Genomic DNA, 21,074 nt, shown 5'->3' on the forward strand with positions numbered 1-21,074 from the left:
CATTTGAAACTAGATACCCACGTTTAATGCGAAACAAACACTTACCAATCGACGGATTTAAGTTGCTCCAGTGTCACAAGATGCGAAAGTCCAGATCGTTTGGTCCACACATTTTACCGGCGATGCTAATAAGGCAGCCATGCTATGGGCCACTTCATTAGGTACACCCATGCTATGGCCGAATAGCGTCAATAGCTATTCGCTCAATAGCTTCAATTTCTTCTTCAATTCCGTTTTCGCTATCTGCCTCCATACTCCGACCATCTGTTTCAATACATGCGTAATCTGTTGAATCGCTTAAGCCGCTGAAATCCGAGTCTGAATCCGAGCTAATGTCGCTATATCTTGCTGTGGTAACCGCCATGTTGTTTACATTGGCAGCACTGTGTGACGTCACAGGGACATGGACAGTGGTTTCGAAGATAGCGAAAATAAGGGATATTCCGGGACCGGTAACATTTTGAAAAAAAACTTCTAAAAATACAACAAGCCACTGGGAACTGATTTTTATTGTTTTTAACCCTTTTGAAAATGTGATAATGTTCCCCTTTAACTGCTTTTTCCTGCCCGTGTCATGTGACTTCAAACTTGACACTTCATTGGCTGCTTCAGTCTTAGTTTACAGCAGTCAGCACTGATTCTTTTTACTCTGAATTTTTTTACAACTGAATTATTGTAATTATAGTTTTTTACACTGAATTTTTTTACTGTGATTTTTAATACACTATTTTTTCATACTGAATATTTTGCAGCCCTGAATCTTTTACACTGAATATTTTTTTTGCATTGAATTTTTTTATTTTGATTTTTATACACACTGAATTTTTTTACATAGATTTTTTTTATAGACTCAGTTTTTACACAAAAATTTTTTTTTTTACACAAAATGTTACATTTAAATTTTTCAGCTCTGAATTTTTTTATACTGTTATTTTATACACCAAATGTTTTTTTACTTAGAATTTTTATACACTGAAATGTTTTATACATAATGTTTATATAGTGATTTTTAAAACAATTAATTTTCAGCACTGAATTTTTTTACACCGAATCTTATACTGATTTTTTTTTTAGCTTTGAATCTTTTACACATTCTTTTTTTGCATAGAATTTTTATACACTGCATTTTACAGCACAATTTTTTTATACACTGAATTTTTTACACACTCATTTTTCGGCACTGAATTGTTTTTACACAAAATCTTCTCACATTGAATTTTTCAGCTCTGAATTTGTTTTGTACATTTTTTTATACACCAAATTTTCTTTACTTAGAGTTTTTACACTGTAAATTTTTATACAGTGAATTTTTTAAATGAATTTTTCAGCACTGATATTTTTTTTTACACTGAATCTTATACTGATTTTTTTCAGCTCTGAATCTTTCACACAGCCTTTTTTTCTCATTTCATTTTTATACACTGCATTTTCAGTACAATTTTTTACACTGATTTTTATATACACTGAATTGTTTTTACACATTTTTATACACTCATTTTTCACACTGAATTTTTTTTACTCAAAATGTTTCAGCTCTTAATTTTTTCATACCGTTATTTTTTATAAACCCAATGCTTTTTACTTAGAATTTTTATACACTGAAATTTTTTATACACAATTTTCATACAGTGATTTTTTTTAAATGATTTTTTAGCACTCAATCTTCTTACATTGTTTTTTTAAGCTCTGAATCTTTTACACAATCTTTTTTTTGCATTGAATTTTTGTATACTGCATTTTTCAGCACATTTTTTTACACTGATTTTTATATACACTGACTTTTTTTAGACAGATTTTTATACACTCATTTTTCACACTGAATTTTTCGGCACTGAATTTTTTTTACTCAAAATGTTTCAGCTCTTAATTTTTTATGCTGTTCTTTTTTATAAACCAAATGCTTTTTATACACTGCAATTTTTTATACAGTGATTTTTTTCTAATGAATTTTTTTCATCACTGAATCTTTTTCCATAGATTTTTTTCAGCTCTGACTCTTTTACACAATCTTTTTTTTTTTTTTTTTGCATTGAATTTTTGTATACTGCATTTTTCAGCACATTTTTTGTACACTGATTATTATTTACACAGAATTTTTTTCCACATATTTTTTATACACTCATTTTTCGGAACTAATTTTATTTATTTTTTTTGCACAAAATGTTCTTACATACATTCATTAATTTTTCAGCTCTTAATTTTTTATACTGTTTTTTTATACACCAATAGTTTTTACTTAGAATTTTTATACACTGAATTTTTTCATACAAAATTTTTATTCAGTGAATTTTATTCAAAATGAATTTTTTTACACTGAATTCTAATACATTGAATTGTTATTTTTTCTTCAAACACATTTAGCCTCAAAAAAGTGTTTTCAATGAAATAGTTGGCATAATTTGATGTAAAAAAAAATGCAGTTCACAAAATTCAGTGTCAAAATAAAACTTTCTTCATTAAGACCTCCAAACTAAGCTAACTAGCTTTGTTAGCCAACACGTCGTTGCTTATTACTCACATTTTCCGAGCACGGCCACGGCAGGAAGCAGACGGGGACAGAAAGGTGAGACAAAGTCAAGGCGTGAAGACTCTCGCGGTCACATGCAGGTGAGGAGGACTCACCCTGGTCAGGAGGCACGCAGTCGCACGTGTACGACGTCACGTAGTCCGGCTTGAAGCCGCGGTTGATGGGGTAATATTTGAAGACTCCCACCTGCGCACACACAAGCCTCAGCGGCGCTAACGTGCTAACGTGCTAACCCACCATCTTCTTGATGGCGTCCGAGATGAAGATGAAGGAGATGAGGCTGGAGAAGCCCTCCTCGGTGAAGCGGGTCATGTACTGGATGATGTAGCTGGCGTCGGACAGAACCAGCACCAGGCACTGCAGACAGGAGTGGATGCCGATCCACAGGCGCAGCTCCATGTAGTCCACGCCGTTGCTCCTGCGCCACACGCAAACACGCCGTCAAGCCTCAACAGGTGTCGCCCGGCCCGCCCGGCTTCTCACTTGCAGAACTCGTATAGAAGCTTCTCGAAGATGAGGATGGGTCCGGTGGAGCTGAGGATGATGAGAGGCTGACCGCCGAACAAGCAGAAGACGGTTCCCGCCAGAGCCGTGCCCAAGAAGCTCTCCATCACGCCCTGGCAGGAGGCGGGGTCACAGGGGAAGGAGGACCGAGAGCGTGCGGGTCTTACCTGGTAGTTGTCGGTGGCGTCCCCCAGCAGGCCGCCGAAGGTGATGGCGTTGGTGATGCAGCCCAAGTAGATGAAGAGCACGGCGGAGATGGTCTGGATATGGAAGCCGTCGTAGATGTCGCTGCAGTAGAACGGGATCTTCCTCTTGAAGTCCAACCACAAGCCGCCGCCCAGCCTTCACCGCGGCGGAGAAAACGTCAGACCACTTCCTGTCCCCTTCGCCACGCGTCTTACGCACTCAAAATGTTGGGTTGAAAAATAACCCAATTTGAACCCAACTGCTGGTTCAGAGAAGGACGAACCCTTTATTTGAGTTATTTTAACCCAACATTCTGGGTTAATTTTTTCAACCCAACTTTTACGTAGAATTATTTAACCCAAAAGTTGAGGTATTAAACTTAATGTTGGTTGATTCATAACCCAACTATTAGGTTGAATTATTTAACCCAAAAGTTTAGTTGTAATAACTTAATGTTGGGTTATTCCCAATCAAACTATTAGGTTGAATTATTTAACCCAAAAGTTGAGTTATTGTAACTCAATGTTGGTTGATTCATAACCCAACTATTGGGTTGAATTATTTAACTCAAAAGTTGAGTTATGATAATGTTGTGTTATTCCCAATCAAACTATTGGGTTGAATTAATTCACCCAAAGTTTGAGTTATGATAACTTATTGTTGGGTTATTCTCAATCAAACTATTGGGTTGAATTATTTAACTCAAAAGTTAAGTTATGATAACTTAATGTTGGGTTATTCCCAATCAAACTATTGGGTTGAATTATTTAACCCAAAAGTTGAGTTATTGTAACTCAATGTTGGTTGATTCATAACCCAACTATTGGGTTGAATTATTTAACTCAAAAGTTGAGTTATGATAATGTTGGGTTATTCCCAACCCAACTATTGGGTTGAATTAATTCACCTAAAGGTTGAGTTATGATAACTTAATGTTGGGTTATTCCCAATCAAACTATTAGGTTGAATTATTTAACCCAAAAGTTGAGTTATTGTAACTCAATGTTGGTTGATTCATAACCCAACTATTGGGTTGAATTATTTAACTCAAAGGTTGAGTTATGATAACTTAATGTTGGGTTATTTGCCAATCAAACTATTGGGTTGAATTAATTCACCTAAAGGTTGAGTTATGATAACTTAATGTTGGGTTATTCCCAACCCAACTATTGGGTTGTGCAGTTTAGCGCTCCTTGACCCAATAGTTGGTTAAAAATGATACATTTTACTGCTGGTTTGACCTACTCCTTCACAACTACTGATTAAAAGTATTTTTATCCTATTAAAATATACTCAAAGGCAAGAGTGTGTTTTTTTTTTTACAATAATTGTCATGTATGATAGTAGTTCTATACAGCATGCTTAAATACATCCATGTACATAATATGTGTGATTGTAAATAATGTTAATTATTAGATTAATCCTTAAAATTCCCTTCAAGAAAAAAGTACCTTTTTTATAATAAAAAAATCCTTTTACCCAAAAATATGTTGTTCGTTGAAAAACGACCCATTTTTGGGTTGTTTTTCATTGAACAACATATTTTTGGGTAAAAGGATTTTTTTTGAAAACCCAGAAACTGAGTTCAAATAACACCCTTAGAACTCCAAAAAAGTATTGCTCTTCATAAAAAAAATTCCAAAATTGAACCCAACACTCGCAACTCATAAATTGGGTTATGAGAATAACCCAGAATGTTTGAGCGTGTACCTTCCGGTGAACTTCAGCTCCTCTCCCAGCTCGTGTTGGGCCGGCAGCTCCTGGTCTTCCCCGCCCGCCGCACCCCCGGCAGACCCGTTCATCTGGCCCAGCTCGTTCAGGTTCAGCACCGACTTCCTGCAAGGAGAGCGGGTTAAGTTGCGTCCGACGGCGACGACGAAGACGACACGGTCACGGCGGCGCCGACTCCTGCCTCATGTCGGCTGACGGAACCTTCTTGGGGGGCTCGATGCGGATTTTGGGGTCCCATTCTCCAGGGGGGAGGACGATGACTTCGTCCAGAAACTCGTCCACGCCTGCGATCAGGTCCTCGCGGTCCCTGGCTTTGTACGCCACGTCGCTGAATAGCTGGCGGCACACGGAGACGCCATGTGAAAGGAGGGCGGGGGTGGGGGGCGCACATTGACGAGTCGTGGCCTTACGTCGTCCACCATGAGCGTGGCGATGGCCCGCCCGATCTCGTTGTAGGACTTGGTCTTTCCCTGAGGACCCAGCAGGATGAAGAGGAACCTGCGAGACACCTCCCGGTCAGCCTTAGAGGGGGATGAAGACGTGGGAAGACCCACCTGGTCGGTACCGGGACCTCCGTGAGACCGCCCAGCGTGGTGGCCTGGGCCAGGCGCACGAAGGAGACGAAGGGTTTGTCCAGGAAGTCCACCTCGCCAATCAGCACGTTGGACGCCTCGGCATCGCGAGGAATCTTCTTCATGAATTTGTTCTTCAGCTGCCCACAAAAAGTTACTTTTTACAAAAGTTACCACAATGTTCCCCCGGCCTTATATGGAGGTCTGTTTCCATGGGAACTCGTGCATGTCCTTATATGGTTTGCTCATTAGGGGTGCACAACAAATCTATTTACTTTGCAATGGTTTTTTATTCATCGCCGTTCTAAATCAGTACATTATTTTTAAAAACCGAATAAAAATTGGAAAAAATTTAATAAATATATTATTTTTCTCATTTTTTAGACCATCCATCTTCTTATGTGTTATGCTCAATAGGGGTGCACAAAAAAAAAATATTCACATCTAAAAAAATTTATTCATCACTATTCTAATTATCAAAAAAACTTAATTTTTTAACATAATAATAGTAAATATATATTTGTATTTTTCTCATAAAAATACATTTCCCAAAAATATTTTTAGGTAATCTCCAGCTTCTTATATTGTATGCTCCCCCCAAAAAATTATTTATCCCAATTTTAAATCAGTTCATAATTTTCAAAAACTGAACAAAAACATAAATGATAAATATATATTCATATTTTTCTCATAAAAAAAAAAATATTTTTAAATATATTTTAGGCTATCTTCATCTGCTTAAAGGGTATAATCATTGATGGTGCACAAAAAAATCTATTTACATTTGAATCGCGATTTTTATTCATCTCGATTCTAAATCAGTTCCTAATAAAAAATAAACTATGTAAAAGAAAAAAAAAATAATTAATTAATTTGAAATGTTTTATTTTTTCTCATAAGAATACATAAACATTAAAAAAAAAAAAAAAAAACTTTTAGGTCATCTCCAGCTCCTTATAAGCTCTGCTCATTGGAGGTTCAAAAAAACATTTTACATCCAAATAGCACATTTTATTCATCCCGATTCTAGATCGTTTTTTTTATATTAATCAAAAAATATATAAATATATATAAATACATTTAAAACACTTATTTTTCTTAATTTTTTTCTTAAAAGAATACATCTTTAAAAATACCTTTTCAGGCCATGTTCTTTTAAAAGTTAAAGTACCAATGATTGTCACACACTCGTCTTACGTGGTGTGTTCACAGGAGTGCACACACCCCAAAAAAAAATCACATCAAAATCGCAACTTTTTTATTCATTCCGATGCTAACTTGGTTCATAATTTTCATAACAAGTTTGAAAAATTTAAATTAATAAATATATATATTTTTTTATAAGAATCAATTTATACATACATCCACACACATTCACTGTACTAACATACATGTACACATACTGTACATATACCATCATATATATATACACATATACACATGTACACATACTGTACATATACCATCACATACATATATATACACATACTGTACATATACCATCAATATATATATATATACACATACTGTACATATACACATACTGTACATATACCATCACCATCCATTTTCTACCGCTTATTCCCTTTTGGGGTCGCGGGGGCCATCACATATATATATATATATATATATACATGTACACATACTGTACATATACACATACTGTACATATACCATCACATATATATATATATACATATACACATACTGTACATATACACATACTGTACATATACAATCACATATATATGTACATATACACATACTGTACATATACAATCACATATATATGTACATGTACACACACTACATATACATCACATATATATACATATACATGTACACATACTGTACATATACAATCACATATATATGTACATATACACACACTACATATACATCACATATATATACATATACATGTACACATACTGTACATATACAATCACATATATATGTACATATACACACACTACATATACATCACATATATATACATATACATGTACACATACTGTACATATACACATACTGTACATATACATCACATATATATACATATACATGTACACATACTGTACATATACCATCACATATATATATATACATGTACACATACTGTACATATACATCACATATATATGTACATATACACATACTGTACATATACATCACATATATATACATATACATGTACACATACTGTACATATACACATACTGTACATATACCATCACATATATACATATACATGTACACATACTGTACATATACACATACTGTACATATACATCACATATATATGTACATATACACATACTGTACATATACATCACATATATATGTACATGTACACATACTGTACATATACACATACTGTACATATACATCACATATATATGTACATATACACATACTGTACATATACATCACATACATACTATCATGCATATAATCAAACATAACGCTGTTGCCCTAAGGTAAACTGGGTAACACATGGCACACTGACAAAGCTGAACCTATTGTTACTATAACAATCTACAAGATTAATACAGTTCTCTTCTCTTTCTTCTCCTCCCTTTATCTGCTTTCTTTTGTATTTGAAGTTATCATTACATATATGTATTGTTGCATTTGAAACAATATTATTTTTAATAATAGAGGTGATTATTGTTATTATTCATTATTTGATAATAGAGATGATTATTGTTATTATTCATGATCAATAGTGATATGGCTTTTGGTTTGTGTATTGTTCTATTTGTAGTGTATTAATGTACATTGTCATTTCTGTGTTATTAATATTTACGTCACTAACAATTTTGATGTCACTTATACTATCATATTTGTACATATCTTATTTGTTGTTGTTGTTGTTTCTTTGTCTTATCCCACTCTTGTCTTCCTTTTTTCTCTTTCTATCCCTTCCTGCTCCGGCCCGGCTGCACCGGATAATAATAAACATCCATTTAATAAATCGAATACAAATCAGGCAACAATATGATTTGCCTGAGTGGCTGGACAGGAAAACAATAAAATAAAAACATCTATTTTTTAACAAGATGTTTTCGGGCATCTCAACACAAGCAGAAGGAACTGTTCTCTGTAGTCATCCATCCTGAACATTACAGGAATCCTGTTGACTCAATTCTGAATCAAATTCAGGTTCAGAAATACTTTATTAATCCCCCAGGGGAAATTAATCATTTTCAGCACAATCCCTTTCAAGATCACACAAACATTACAGGGAGACAGATCAGGATCAAACATTACAGGGAGACAGAACAGGATCAAACATTACAAGGAGACAGAACAGGATAACAAATTACAGGGAAACAGAACAGGATCAAAAATTACAGGGAGGAAGAACCGGATCAAACATTACAGGGAGACAGAACAGGATCAAACATTACAAGGAGACAGAACAGGATAACAAATTACAGGGAAACAGAACAGGATCAAAAATTACAGGGAGGAAGAACCGGATCAAACATTACAGGGAGACAGAACAGGATCAAACATTACAAGGACAAAGAACAGGATCACACATTACAGGGAGATAGAACAGGATCAAACATTACAGGGAGACAGAACAGGATCAAACATTACAAGGACAAAGAACAGGATCACACATTACAGGGAGATAGAACAGGATCAAACATTACAGGGAGACGGAACGGGATGAAACATTACAGGGAGACGGAACGGGATCAAACATTACAGGGAGACGGAACAGGATCAAACATTACAGGGAGACAGAACAGGATCAAACATTACAGGGAGACAGAACAGGATCAAACATTACAGGGAGACAGAACAGGATCAAACATTACAGGGAGACAGAACAGGATAACAAATTACAGGGAAACAGAACAGGATCAAAAATTACAGGGAGGAAGAACCGGATCAAACATTACAGGGAGACAGAACAGGATCAAACATTACAAGGACAAAGAACAGGATCACACATTACAGGGAGATAGAACAGGATCAAACATTACAGGGAGACGGAACGGGATGAAACATTACAGGGAGACGGAACGGGATCAAACATTACAGGGAGACGGAACAGGATCAAACATTACAGGGAGACGGAACAGGATCAAACATTACAGGGAGACAGAACAGGATCAAACATTACAGGGAGACAGAACAGGATCAAACATTACAGGGAGACAGAACAGGATAACAAATTACAGGGAAACAGAACAGGATCAAAAATTACAGGGAGGAAGAACCGGATCAAACATTACAGGGAGACAGAACAGGATCAAACATTACAAGGACAAAGAACAGGATCACACATTACAGGGAGATAGAACAGGATCAAACATTACAGGGAGACGGAACGGGATGAAACATTACAGGGAGACGGAACGGGATCAAACATTACAGGGAGACGGAACAGGATCAAACATTACAGGGAGACGGAACAGGATCAAACATTACAGGGAGACAGAACAGGATCAAACATTACAGGGAGACAGAACAGGATCAAACATTACAGGGAGACAGAACAGGATCAAACATTACAAGGAGACTAAACAGGATAAAAAATTACAGGGAAACAGAACAGGATCAAACATTACAGGGAGACAGAACAGGATAAAAAATTACAGGGAAACAGAACAGGATCAAACATTACAGGGTGACTGAACAGGATCAAACATTACAGGGAGACAGAACAGGATCAAACATTACAGGGAGACAGAACAGGATCAAACATTACAAGGAGACAGAACAGGATAAAAAATTACAGGGAAACAGAACAGGATCAAACATTACAGGGAGACAGAACAGGATAAAAAATTACAGGGAAACAGAACAGGATCAAACATTATAGGGTGACTGAACAGGATCAAACATTACAGGGAGACAGAACAGGATCAAACATTACAGGGAGACAGAACAGGATCAAACATTACAAGGAGACAGAACAGGATAAAAAATTACAGGGAAACAGAACAGGATCAAACATTACAGGGAGACAGAACAGGATAAAAAATTACAGGGAAACAGAACAGGATCAAACATTACAGGGTGACTGAACAGGATCAAACATTACAAGGAGACAGAACAGGATCAAACATTACAAGGAGACAGAACAGGATCAAACATTACAGGGTGACAGAACAGGATCAAACATTACAGGGTGACAGAACAGGATCAAACATTACAGGGAGACAGAACAGGATCAAACATTACAAGGAGACAGAACAGGATAAAAAATTACAGGGAAACAGAACAGGATCAAACATTACAGGGAGACAGAACAGGATAAAAAATTACAGGGAAACAGAACAGGATCAAACATTACAGGGTGACTGAACAGGATCAAACATTACAGGGAGACAGAACAGGATCAAACATTACAGGGAGACAGAACAGGATCAAACATTACAAGGAGACAGAACAGGATAAAAAATTACAGGGAAACAGAACAGGATCAAACATTACAGGGAGACAGAACAGGATAAAAAATTACAGGGAAACAGAACAGGATCAAACATTACAGGGTGACTGAACAGGATCAAACATTACAAGGAGACAGAACAGGATCAAACATTACAAGGAGACAGAACAGGATCAAACATTACAGGGTGACAGAACAGGATCAAACATTACAGGGTGACAGAACAGGATCAAACATTACAGGGAGACAGAACAGGATCAAACATTACAAGGAGACAGAACAGGATCAAACATTACAAGGAGACAGAACAGGATCAAACATTACAAGGAGACAGAACAGGATCGCTGATTATTATTAGCCGAGATAGGCTCCAGCACCCCCGCGACCCCAAAAGGGACAAGCGGTAGAAAATGGATGGGTATGTAAATATTATAAAGTTTCCCAGCCCCACAGCCGATGCTAAGTGCTGTTTTAGAAGCAACAAGAAGCTTTAAAGGTTTGAAAATAATCCCACACTGAACCTTTGTTTCTTTCCCACAGTCTTTGGGAGATTAAGCAGCAAACTTCCAGCTCTGACAAAACATTCACTTCACACTCTCGCCTCGGTCCTGACTGGCTGTTGGCAGCAGGAAGTGGAAGTTCAACTGAAGGTCGCAGGTTAGTTTTCATTGCTAGCAAGTCACGTTTGTATTGGTTTAAAGGAAGCTCAGGGAATGGTACCCACATAACACCGAAATAAGCAGGGGCGCCCATGAAAAAGACGTTGCTTGGATGGCAACAAATGAGCTCCAAAACCTGTATGTAACTTTTAAGCATTAATGGTGCCTTCACAGATGTGTAAGTTACCCATGCCTTGGGCACTAATGCACCCCCATACCATCACACATGCTGGCAAGAACAGTCCGGATGTTTTTTTTTTTAGTCTTTGTTCCGGAAGACACAACATCCACAGTTTCCAAAAAACCAAATGAAATGTGGACTCCTGAGACCACAGAACACTTTTCCACTTTGCATCAGTCCATCTTAGATGAACTCGGGCCCAGCGAAGCGGGCAGCGTTTCTGGGTGTTGTTGATAAATCAATCAATCAATGTTTATTTATATAGCCCCAAATCACAAATGTCTCAAAGGACTGCACAAATCATTACGACTACAACATCCTCGGAAGAACCCACAAAAGGGCAAGGAAAACTCACACCCAGTGGGCAGGGAGAATTCACATCCAGTGGGACGCCAGTGACAATGCTGAGTATGAGAAACCTTGGAGAGGACCTCAGATGTGGGCAAACCCCCCCCCTCTAGGGGACCGAAAGCAATGGATGTCGAGCGGGTCTAACATGATACTGTGAAAGTTCAATCCATAGTGGCTCCAACACAGCCGCGAGAGTTCAGTTCAAAGCGGATCCAAGACAGCAGCGAGAGTCCCGTCCACAGGAAACCATCTCAAGCGGAGGCGGATCAGCAGCGTAGAGATGTCCCCAACCGATACACAGGCGAGCGGTCCATAGCTTTGGCTTTGCATAGTAGAGTTTTAACTTGCACTTACAGATGTAGCGACCAACTGTAGTTACTGGCAGTGGATTTCTGAAGTGTTCCTGAGCCCACGTGGTGATATCCTTTACACACCGATGTGGCTTTTTGGTGCAGTATTAGCTGAGGGATCGAAGGCCACAGGCATTTAATGTTAGTTTTACTCCAGGTTCTCTGAACCTTTTAATGATATTACGGAGCCTAGATGGTGAAATCCCTCAATTCCTTGCAATATCTGGTTGACAAATGTTGTTCTTCAACAATTTGCTCAGGCATTTGTTGACAAAGTGGTGACCCTCGCCCCGTCCTTGTTTGTGAACGAGTGAGCATTTCATGGAAGCTGCTTTTTATACCCAATCATGGCACCCACCTGTTCCCAATTAACCTGCTCACCTGTGGCAAGTCCCAAATAAGTGCTTGATGAGCATTCCTCAACTTTCCCAGTCCTTTTTGCCACTCGTGCCAGCTTTCTTGAAGCATGTTGCAGGCATCAAATTCTAAACGAGCTAATATTTGCCAGAAATAACAAAGTTTAACAGCGTGAACATGAAATATCTCGTCTTTGCAGTCTATTCCATTGAATATAAGTTGAAAAGGATTTTGCAAATCATTGTGTTCTCTTTTCATAAAATTGCCAATATTTTAAGCTTTTCTTGAAAATTCCAACTTTTATCATAATATTGCACAAATGTTCCGTTTTTCTTGTAAAATTATGACTTTTTAATGCAAAACGGTGACATTTGTCATATAACATTCTGACAATGTTTGTTTTGCTCTTGTGAAACTGTGACATTTTCTGTGCAAAATTAGGACTTTTGGCATCATTTTGCTGAGTGAAATTCCAAATATTTTAATATTGCCGACATTTTAACGTTTTCTTCTAAAATTGTGACTTTTGTCAAATAAAATTACAACTCTTTTCATAAAATTGCCAACGTTTTAAGCTTTTCTTGTAAAATTGCAACTGTTATTGAGTAAAATTCCAACTTTTATCATAATATTTCTATCATAAAAATTCTAAACGAGCTAATATTTGCAAAAAAATAACAACATTTAACAGCGTGAACATGAAATATCTCGTCTTTGCAGTCTATTCAATTGAATATAAGTTGAAAAGGATTTTGCAAATCATTGTATTCTCTTTTCATAAAATTGCCAATATTTTAAGCTTTTCTTGAAAAATTGCGACCGTTATTGAGTAAGATTCCAACTTTTATCATAATATTGCACAAATGTTCCGTTTTTCTTGTAAAATGATGACTTTTTAATGCAAAACGGTGACATTTGTCATATAACATTCTGACTTTTATCACAATATTGCCAATGTTTGTGTTGCTCTTGTGAAACTGTGACATTGTCTGTGCAAAATGAGGACTTTTGGCATCATTTTGCTGAGTGAAATTCCGAATATTTTAATATTGCCAACATTTTAACGTTTTCTTCTAAAATTGTGACTTTTGTCCAGTAAAATTACAACTCTTTTCATAAAATTGCCAACGTTTTAAGCTTTTCTCTTAAAATTGCAACTGTTATTGAGTAAAATTCCAACTTTTATCATAATATTTCTATCATAAAAATTCTAAACGAGCTAATATTTGCAAAAAAATAACATTTAACAGCGTGAACATGAAATATCTCGTCTTTGCAGTCTATTCCATTGAATATAAGTTGAAAAGGATTTTGCAAATCATTGTATTCTCTTTTCATAAAATTGCCAACATTTTAAGCTTTTCTTGAAAAATTGCGACCGTTATTGAGTAAAATTCCAACTTTTATCATAATATTGCACAAATGTTCCGTTTTTCTTGTAAAATTATGACTTTTTAATGCAAAACGGTGACATTTCTCATACAACATTCTGACTTTTATCACAATATTGCCAATGTTTGTGTTGCTCTTGTGAAACTGTGACATTTTTTGTGCAAAATTAGGACTTTTGGCATCATTTTGCTGAGTGAAATTCCAAATATTTTATAATATTGCCAACATTTTAACGTTTTCTTCTAAAATTGTGACTTTTGTCCAGTAAAATTACAACTCTTTTCATAAAATTGCCAACGTTTTAAGCTTTTCTTGTAAAATTGCAACTGTTATTGAGTAAAATTCCAACTTTTATCATAATATTTCTATCATAAAAATTCTAAACGAGCTAATATTTGCAAAAAAATAACATTTAACAGCGTGAACATGAAATATCTCGTCTTTGCCGTCTATTCCATTGAATATAAGTTGAAAAGGATTTTGCAAATCATTGTGTTCTCTTTTCATAAAATTGCCAATATTTTAAGCTTTTCTTGAAAACTTGCGACCGTTATTGAGTAAAATTCCAACTTTTATCATAATATTGCACAAATGTTCCGTTTTTCTTGTAAAATGATGACTTTTTAATGCAAAACGGTGACATTTGTCATATAACATTCTGACTTTTATCACAATATTGCCAATGTTTGTTTTGCTCTTGTGAAACTGTGACATTTTCTGTGCAAAATTAGGACTTTTGGCATCATTTTGCTGAGTGAAATTCCAAATATTTTAATATTGCCAACATTTTAACGTTTTCTTCTAAAATTGTGACTTTTGTCAAATAAAATTACAACTCTTTTCATAAAATTGCCAACGTTTTAAGCTTTTCTTGTAAAATTGCAACTGTTATTGAGTAAAATTCCAACTTTTATCATAATATTTCTATCATAAAAATTCTAAACGAGCTAATATTTGCCAGAAATAACAACATTTAACAGTGTGAACATGAAATATCTCGTCTTTGCAGTCTATGCCATTGAATATAAGTTGAAAAGGATTTTGCAAATCATTGTATTCTCTTTTCATAAAATTGCCAATATTTTAAGCTTTTCTTGAAAAATTGTGACCGTTATTGAGTAAAATTCCAACTTTTATCATAATATTGCACAAATGTTCCGTTTTTCTTGTAAAATTATGACTTTTTAATGCAAAACGGTGACATTTGTCATATAACATTCTGACAATGTTTGTTTTGCTCTTGTGAAACTGTGACATTTTCTGTGCAAAATTAGGACTTTTGGCATCATTTTGCTGAGTGAAATTCCAAATATTTTAATATTGCCAACATTTTAACGTTTTCTTCTAAAATTGTGACTTTTGTCAAATAAAATTACATTTCTTTTCATAAAATTGCCAACGTTTTAAGCTTTTCTTGTAAAATTGCAACTGTTATTGAGTAAAATTCCAACTTTTATCATAATATTTCTATCATAAAAATTCTAAACGAGCTAATATTTGCAAAAAAAAAACATTTAACAGTGTGAACATGAAATATCTCGTCTTTGCCGTCTATTCCATTGAATATAAGTTGAAAAGGATTTTGCAAATCATTGTATTCTCTTTTCATAAAATTGCCAATATTTTAAGCTTTTCTTGAAAAATTGCGACCGTTATTGAGTAAAATTCCAACTTTTATCATAATATTGCACAAATGTTCCGTTTTTCTTGTAAAATTATGACTTTTTAATGCAAAACGGTGACATTTGTCATATAACATTCTGACAATGTTTGTTTTGCTCTTGTGAAACTGTGACATTTTCTGTGCAAAATGAGGACTTTTGGCATCATTTTGCTGAGTGAAATTCCAAATATTTTAATATTGCCAACATTTTAACGTTTTCTTCTAAAATTGTGACTTTTGTCAAATAAAATTACAACTCTTTTCATAAAATTGCCAACGTTTTAAGCTTTTCTTGTAAAATTGCAACTGTTATTGAGTAAAATTCCAACTTTTATCATAATATTTCTATCATAAAAATTCTAAATGAGCTAATATTTGCCAAAAATAACAACATTTAACAGCGTGAACATGAAATATCTCGTCTTTGCAGTCTATTCCATTGAATATAAGTTGAAAAGGATTTTGCAAATCATTGTATTCTCTTTTCATAAAATTGCCAATATTTTAAGCTTTTCTTGAAAAATTGCGACCGTTATTGAGTAAAATTCCAACTTTTATCATAATACTGCACAAATGTTCCGTTTTTCTTGTAAAATTATGACTTTTTAATGCAAAACGGTGACATTTGTCATATAACATTCTGACTTTTATCACAATATTGCCAATGTTTGTGTTGCTCTTGTGAAACTGTGACATTTTCTGTGCAAAATGAGGACTTTTGGCATCATTTTGCTGAGTGAAATTCCAAATATTTTAATATTGCCAACATTTTAACGTTTTCTTCTAAAATTGTGACTTTTGTCCAGTAAAATTACAACTCTTTTCATAAAATTGCCAACGTTTTAAGCTTTTCTTGTAAAATTGCAACTGTTATTGAGTAAAATTCCAACTTTTATCATAATATTTCTATCATAAAAATTCTAAATGAGCTAATATTTGCAAAAAAATAACAACATTTAACAGTGTGAACATGAAATATCTCGTCTTTGCAGTCTATTCCATTGAATATAAGTTGAAAAGGATTTTGCAAATCATTGTATTCTCTTTTCATAAAATTGCCAATATTTTAAGCTTTTCTTGAAAAATTGCGACCGTTATTGAGTAAAATTCCAACTTTTATCATAATATTGCACAAATGTTCCGTTTTTCTTGTAAAATTATGACTTTTTAATGCAAAACGGTGACATTTGTCATATAACATTCTGACAATGTTTGTTTTGCTCTTGTGAAACTGTGACATTTTCTGTGCAAAATTAGGACTTTTGGCATCATTTTGCTGAGTGAAATTCCAAATATTTTAATATTGCCAACATTTTAACGTTTTCTTCTAAAATTGTGACTTTTGTCCAGTAAAATTACAACTCTTTTCATAAAATTGCCAACGTTTTAAGCTTTTCTTGTAAAATTGCAACTGTTATTGAGTAAAATTCCAACTTTTATCATAATATTTCTATCATAAAAATTCTAAATGAGCTAATATTTGCAAAAAAATAACAACATTTAACAGTGTGAACATGAAATATCTCGTCTTTGCAGTCTATTCCATTGAATATAAGTTGAAAAGGATTTTGCAAATCATTGTATTCTCTTTTCATAAAATTGCCAATATTTTAAGCTTTTCTTGAAAAATTGCGACCGTTATTGAGTAAAATTCCAACTTTTATCATAATATTGCACAAATGTTCCGTTTTTCTTGTAAAATTATGACTTTTTAATGCAAAACGGTGACATTTGTCATATAACATTCTGACTTTTATCACAATATTGACAATGTTTGTGTTGTTCTTGTGAAACTGTAACATTTTCTGTGCAAAATTAAGACTTTTGGCATCATTTTGCTGAGTGAAATTCCAAATATTTTAATATTGCCAACATTTTAACGTTTTCTTCTAAAATTGTGACTTTTGTCCAGTAAAATTACAACTCTTTTCATAAAATGGCCAACGTTTTAAGCTTTTCTTGTAAAATTGCAACTGTTATTGAGTAAAATTCCAACTTTTATCATAATATTTCTATCATAAAAATTCTAAACGAGCTAATATTTGCAAAAAAATAACAACATTTAACAGCGTGAACATGAAATATCTCGTCTTTGCAGTCTATTCCATTGAATATAAGTTGAAAAGGATTTTGCAAATCATTGTATTCTCTTTTTATTTACACAACGTGCCAACTTCGCTGGTTTTGGGTTTTGTAAAAAATAAAAGATATACACGTGGTTTTGGTTGGATGGGGTTTATCCACCTTCTTACTTTGCTAATAACTCTTTCTTCACCTTCTTTGTCAACATGCTGGCACTCACAACTCCTAACGAAAAGCACTTGTCGAGCTTGACTTGAACTTTAAAGCCTTTGAAAGAGACACACACACACACACACACACACACACACACACACACACACACACACACTTACCTGGTCTGAACTGGGCGTGTCAGAAATGTCGTTCATGCTGCGACTCTGCGCGTGGTCTGTGAACGCAACACACGCTTTTTGTGTTGTTTCACGTAAACAAATTCAACTTTCCACAAATGACTTTCTGTCCAAAGACAGTAAAAGTTGTATTTAAGAACACGCAGCAACAGAGCAGACACGTGAAAGAAGCAAAGCGTTAGTGTGTTAGCACCGCATGCTAAAGCTAATGTGAAAGGTGTGTGTGTGTTCTTGTATTTCTACCCTTCTTGAGACATGAAGAAGGAAAAGTATCTTCCATATGAGGAGGTGTGAACAAGTGATGACATAAATCATGCTCCCAATAACATTGCATCTAATAGACAATGTCTCACTTGCACCCCTGCTGGTCAACATGAGGGTGTAAAAGTGCTCCCCCTCTGGCCAGCATATGAAATAACAAGTGTGTGTAAAAATCTGAAGTGCTCCCCCTCTGGTCAATATATGTCAATATATTACAAGTGTGTAAGAAATTGAAATGTGCCCGTTTTGGCCAAAATTAATACAAAAAATGAAATAAAGATGTATGTAGAGACACTGTAATAACTTGAAGTATATAATGAAGATTAAAATCAATTACAAACAAAATATAAAAAAGCAGTCTTTCTCACAATGTGTCGACATTTTTTCTTACAAAATTGGGAAGAATGTTTCATATTCTTTCTGCTTCCATAATATTGCAACATTTTCTCCTAAAATTATGACTTTTTCATGTAAAACGGTGACATTTGTCATATAGAATTCTGACTTTTATCACAATATTGCTAATTTTTGTGTTGTTCTTGTGAAATGGTGACATTTTTTGTGTAAAATGATGACTTTTGCCAAGTGAAATTCCCATCATAATATTGCCAAAATTTAAAACTTTTATTCCAAAGTTGTGACTTTTGTTGAGTAAAATTACAACTCTTTTCATAAAATTGCCCAAATTTTAAGCTTTTCTTGTAAAACTGCGACTGTTATTGAGTACAATTCCAACTTTTATCATAAAATTGCACAAATGTTCCGTTTTTCTTGTAAAATTATGACTTTTTAATCCAAAACGGTGACATTTCTTATATAAAATTCTGACTTTTATCACAATATTGCCTATTTTTGTGTTGTTCTTGTGAAATGGTGACATTTTTTGTGTAAAATGATGACTTTTGCCAAGTGAAATTCCCATCATAATATTGCCAAAATTTAAAACTTTTCTTCTAAAATTGTGACTTTTGTTGAGTAAAATTATGACTCTTTTCATAAAATTGCCAACATTTTAAGCTTTTCTTGTAAAATTGCGACTTTCATTGAGTACAATTCCAACTTTTATCATAAAATTGGACAAATGTTCCGTTTTTCTTGTAAAATTATGACTTTTTAATCCAAAACGGTGACATTTCTTATATAAAATTCTGACTTTTATCACAATATTGCCAATTTTTGTGTTGTTCTTGTGAAATTGTGACATTTTTTGTGTAAAATTATGACTTTTGCCAAGTGAAATTCCGATTTTTATAATATTGCCAAAATTTAAAACTTTTCTTCTAAAATTGTGACTTTTGTTGAGTAAAATTATGACTCTTTTCATAAAATTGCCAACATTTTAAGCTTTTCTTGTAAAATTGCGACTGTCATTGAGTACAATTCCAACTTTTATCATAAAATTGCATAAATGTTCCTTTTTTCTTGTAAAATTATGACTTTTTAATCCAAAACAGTGACATTTGTCATATAAAATTATGACTTTTATCACAATATTTCCAATTTTCGTGTTGTTCTTGTAAAATTGTGACATTTTGTGTGTAAAATTAGGACTTTTGCCAAGTGAAATTCCAATTTTTATAATATTGCCAAAATGTTAAAGTTTTCTTCTAAAATTGTGACTTTTGTTGAGTAAAATTACAACTCTTTTCATAAAATTGCCCAAATTTTAAGCTTTTCTTGTAAAACTGCGACTGTCATTGAGTAAAATTCAAACTTTTATCATAAAATTGGACAAATGTTCTGTTTTTCTTGTAAAATTATGACTTTTTAATCCAAAACGGTGACATTTGTTATATAAAATTCTGACTTTTATCACAATATTTCCAATTTTTGTGTTGTTCTTGTAAAATTGTGACATTTTGTGTTCAAAATTATGACTTTTGCCAAGTAAAATTCCATTTATTATAATATTGCCAAAATGTTAAAGTTTTCTTCTAAAGTTGTGACTTTTGTTGAGTAAAATTATGACTCTTTTCATAAAATTGCCAAATTTTTAAGCTTTTCTTGTAAAATTGCGACTGTTATTGAGTACAATTCCAACTTTTATCATAAAATTGCACAAATGTTCTGTTTTTCTTGTAAAATTATGACTTTTAAATCCAAAACAGTGACATTTGTTATATAAAATTATGACTTTTATCACAATATTTCCAATTTTTGTGTTGTTCTTGTAAAATTGTGACATTTTGTGTGTAAAATTATGACTTTTGCCAAGTGAAATTCCAATTTTTATAATATTGCCAAAATGTCAAAGTTTTCTTCTAAAATTGTGACTCTTTTCATAAAATTGCCCAAATGTTAAGCTTTTCTTGTAAAACTGCGACTGTCATTGAGTAAAATTCCAATTTTTATCATAATATTGCACAAATGTTCTGTTTTTCTTGTAAAATTATGACTTTTTAATGCAAAACGGTGACATTTCTCATACAACATTCGGACTTTTATCACAATATTGCCCATTTTTGTGTTGTTCTTGTGAAACTGTGACATTTTTT

The 21,074-nt window shown here is 34.0% G+C and overlaps 1 protein-coding gene across 1 annotated transcript in view; it reads right to left on the reverse strand.

The window, feature by feature from the left end:
* The window catches only part of LOC133536020 (electrogenic sodium bicarbonate cotransporter 4-like), a 59,909-nt gene that overhangs the window by 21,083 nt on the left and 17,752 nt on the right, over positions 1 to 21,074 (reverse strand). The window contains 9 exon segments of the mRNA XM_061876192.1: positions 2,623 to 2,713; positions 2,765 to 2,945; positions 3,011 to 3,144; positions 3,199 to 3,373; positions 4,928 to 5,110; positions 5,112 to 5,284; positions 5,359 to 5,446; positions 5,503 to 5,660; positions 18,301 to 18,356. Coding sequence (XP_061732176.1) covers positions 2,623 to 2,713; positions 2,765 to 2,945; positions 3,011 to 3,144; positions 3,199 to 3,373; positions 4,928 to 5,110; positions 5,112 to 5,284; positions 5,359 to 5,446; positions 5,503 to 5,660; positions 18,301 to 18,356 — 1,239 coding nt within the window.

The sequence above is a fragment of the Nerophis ophidion genome, linkage group LG17, assembly GCF_033978795.1.
Source record: "Nerophis ophidion isolate RoL-2023_Sa linkage group LG17, RoL_Noph_v1.0, whole genome shotgun sequence".
NCBI lineage: Eukaryota > Metazoa > Chordata > Actinopteri > Syngnathiformes > Syngnathidae > Nerophis > Nerophis ophidion.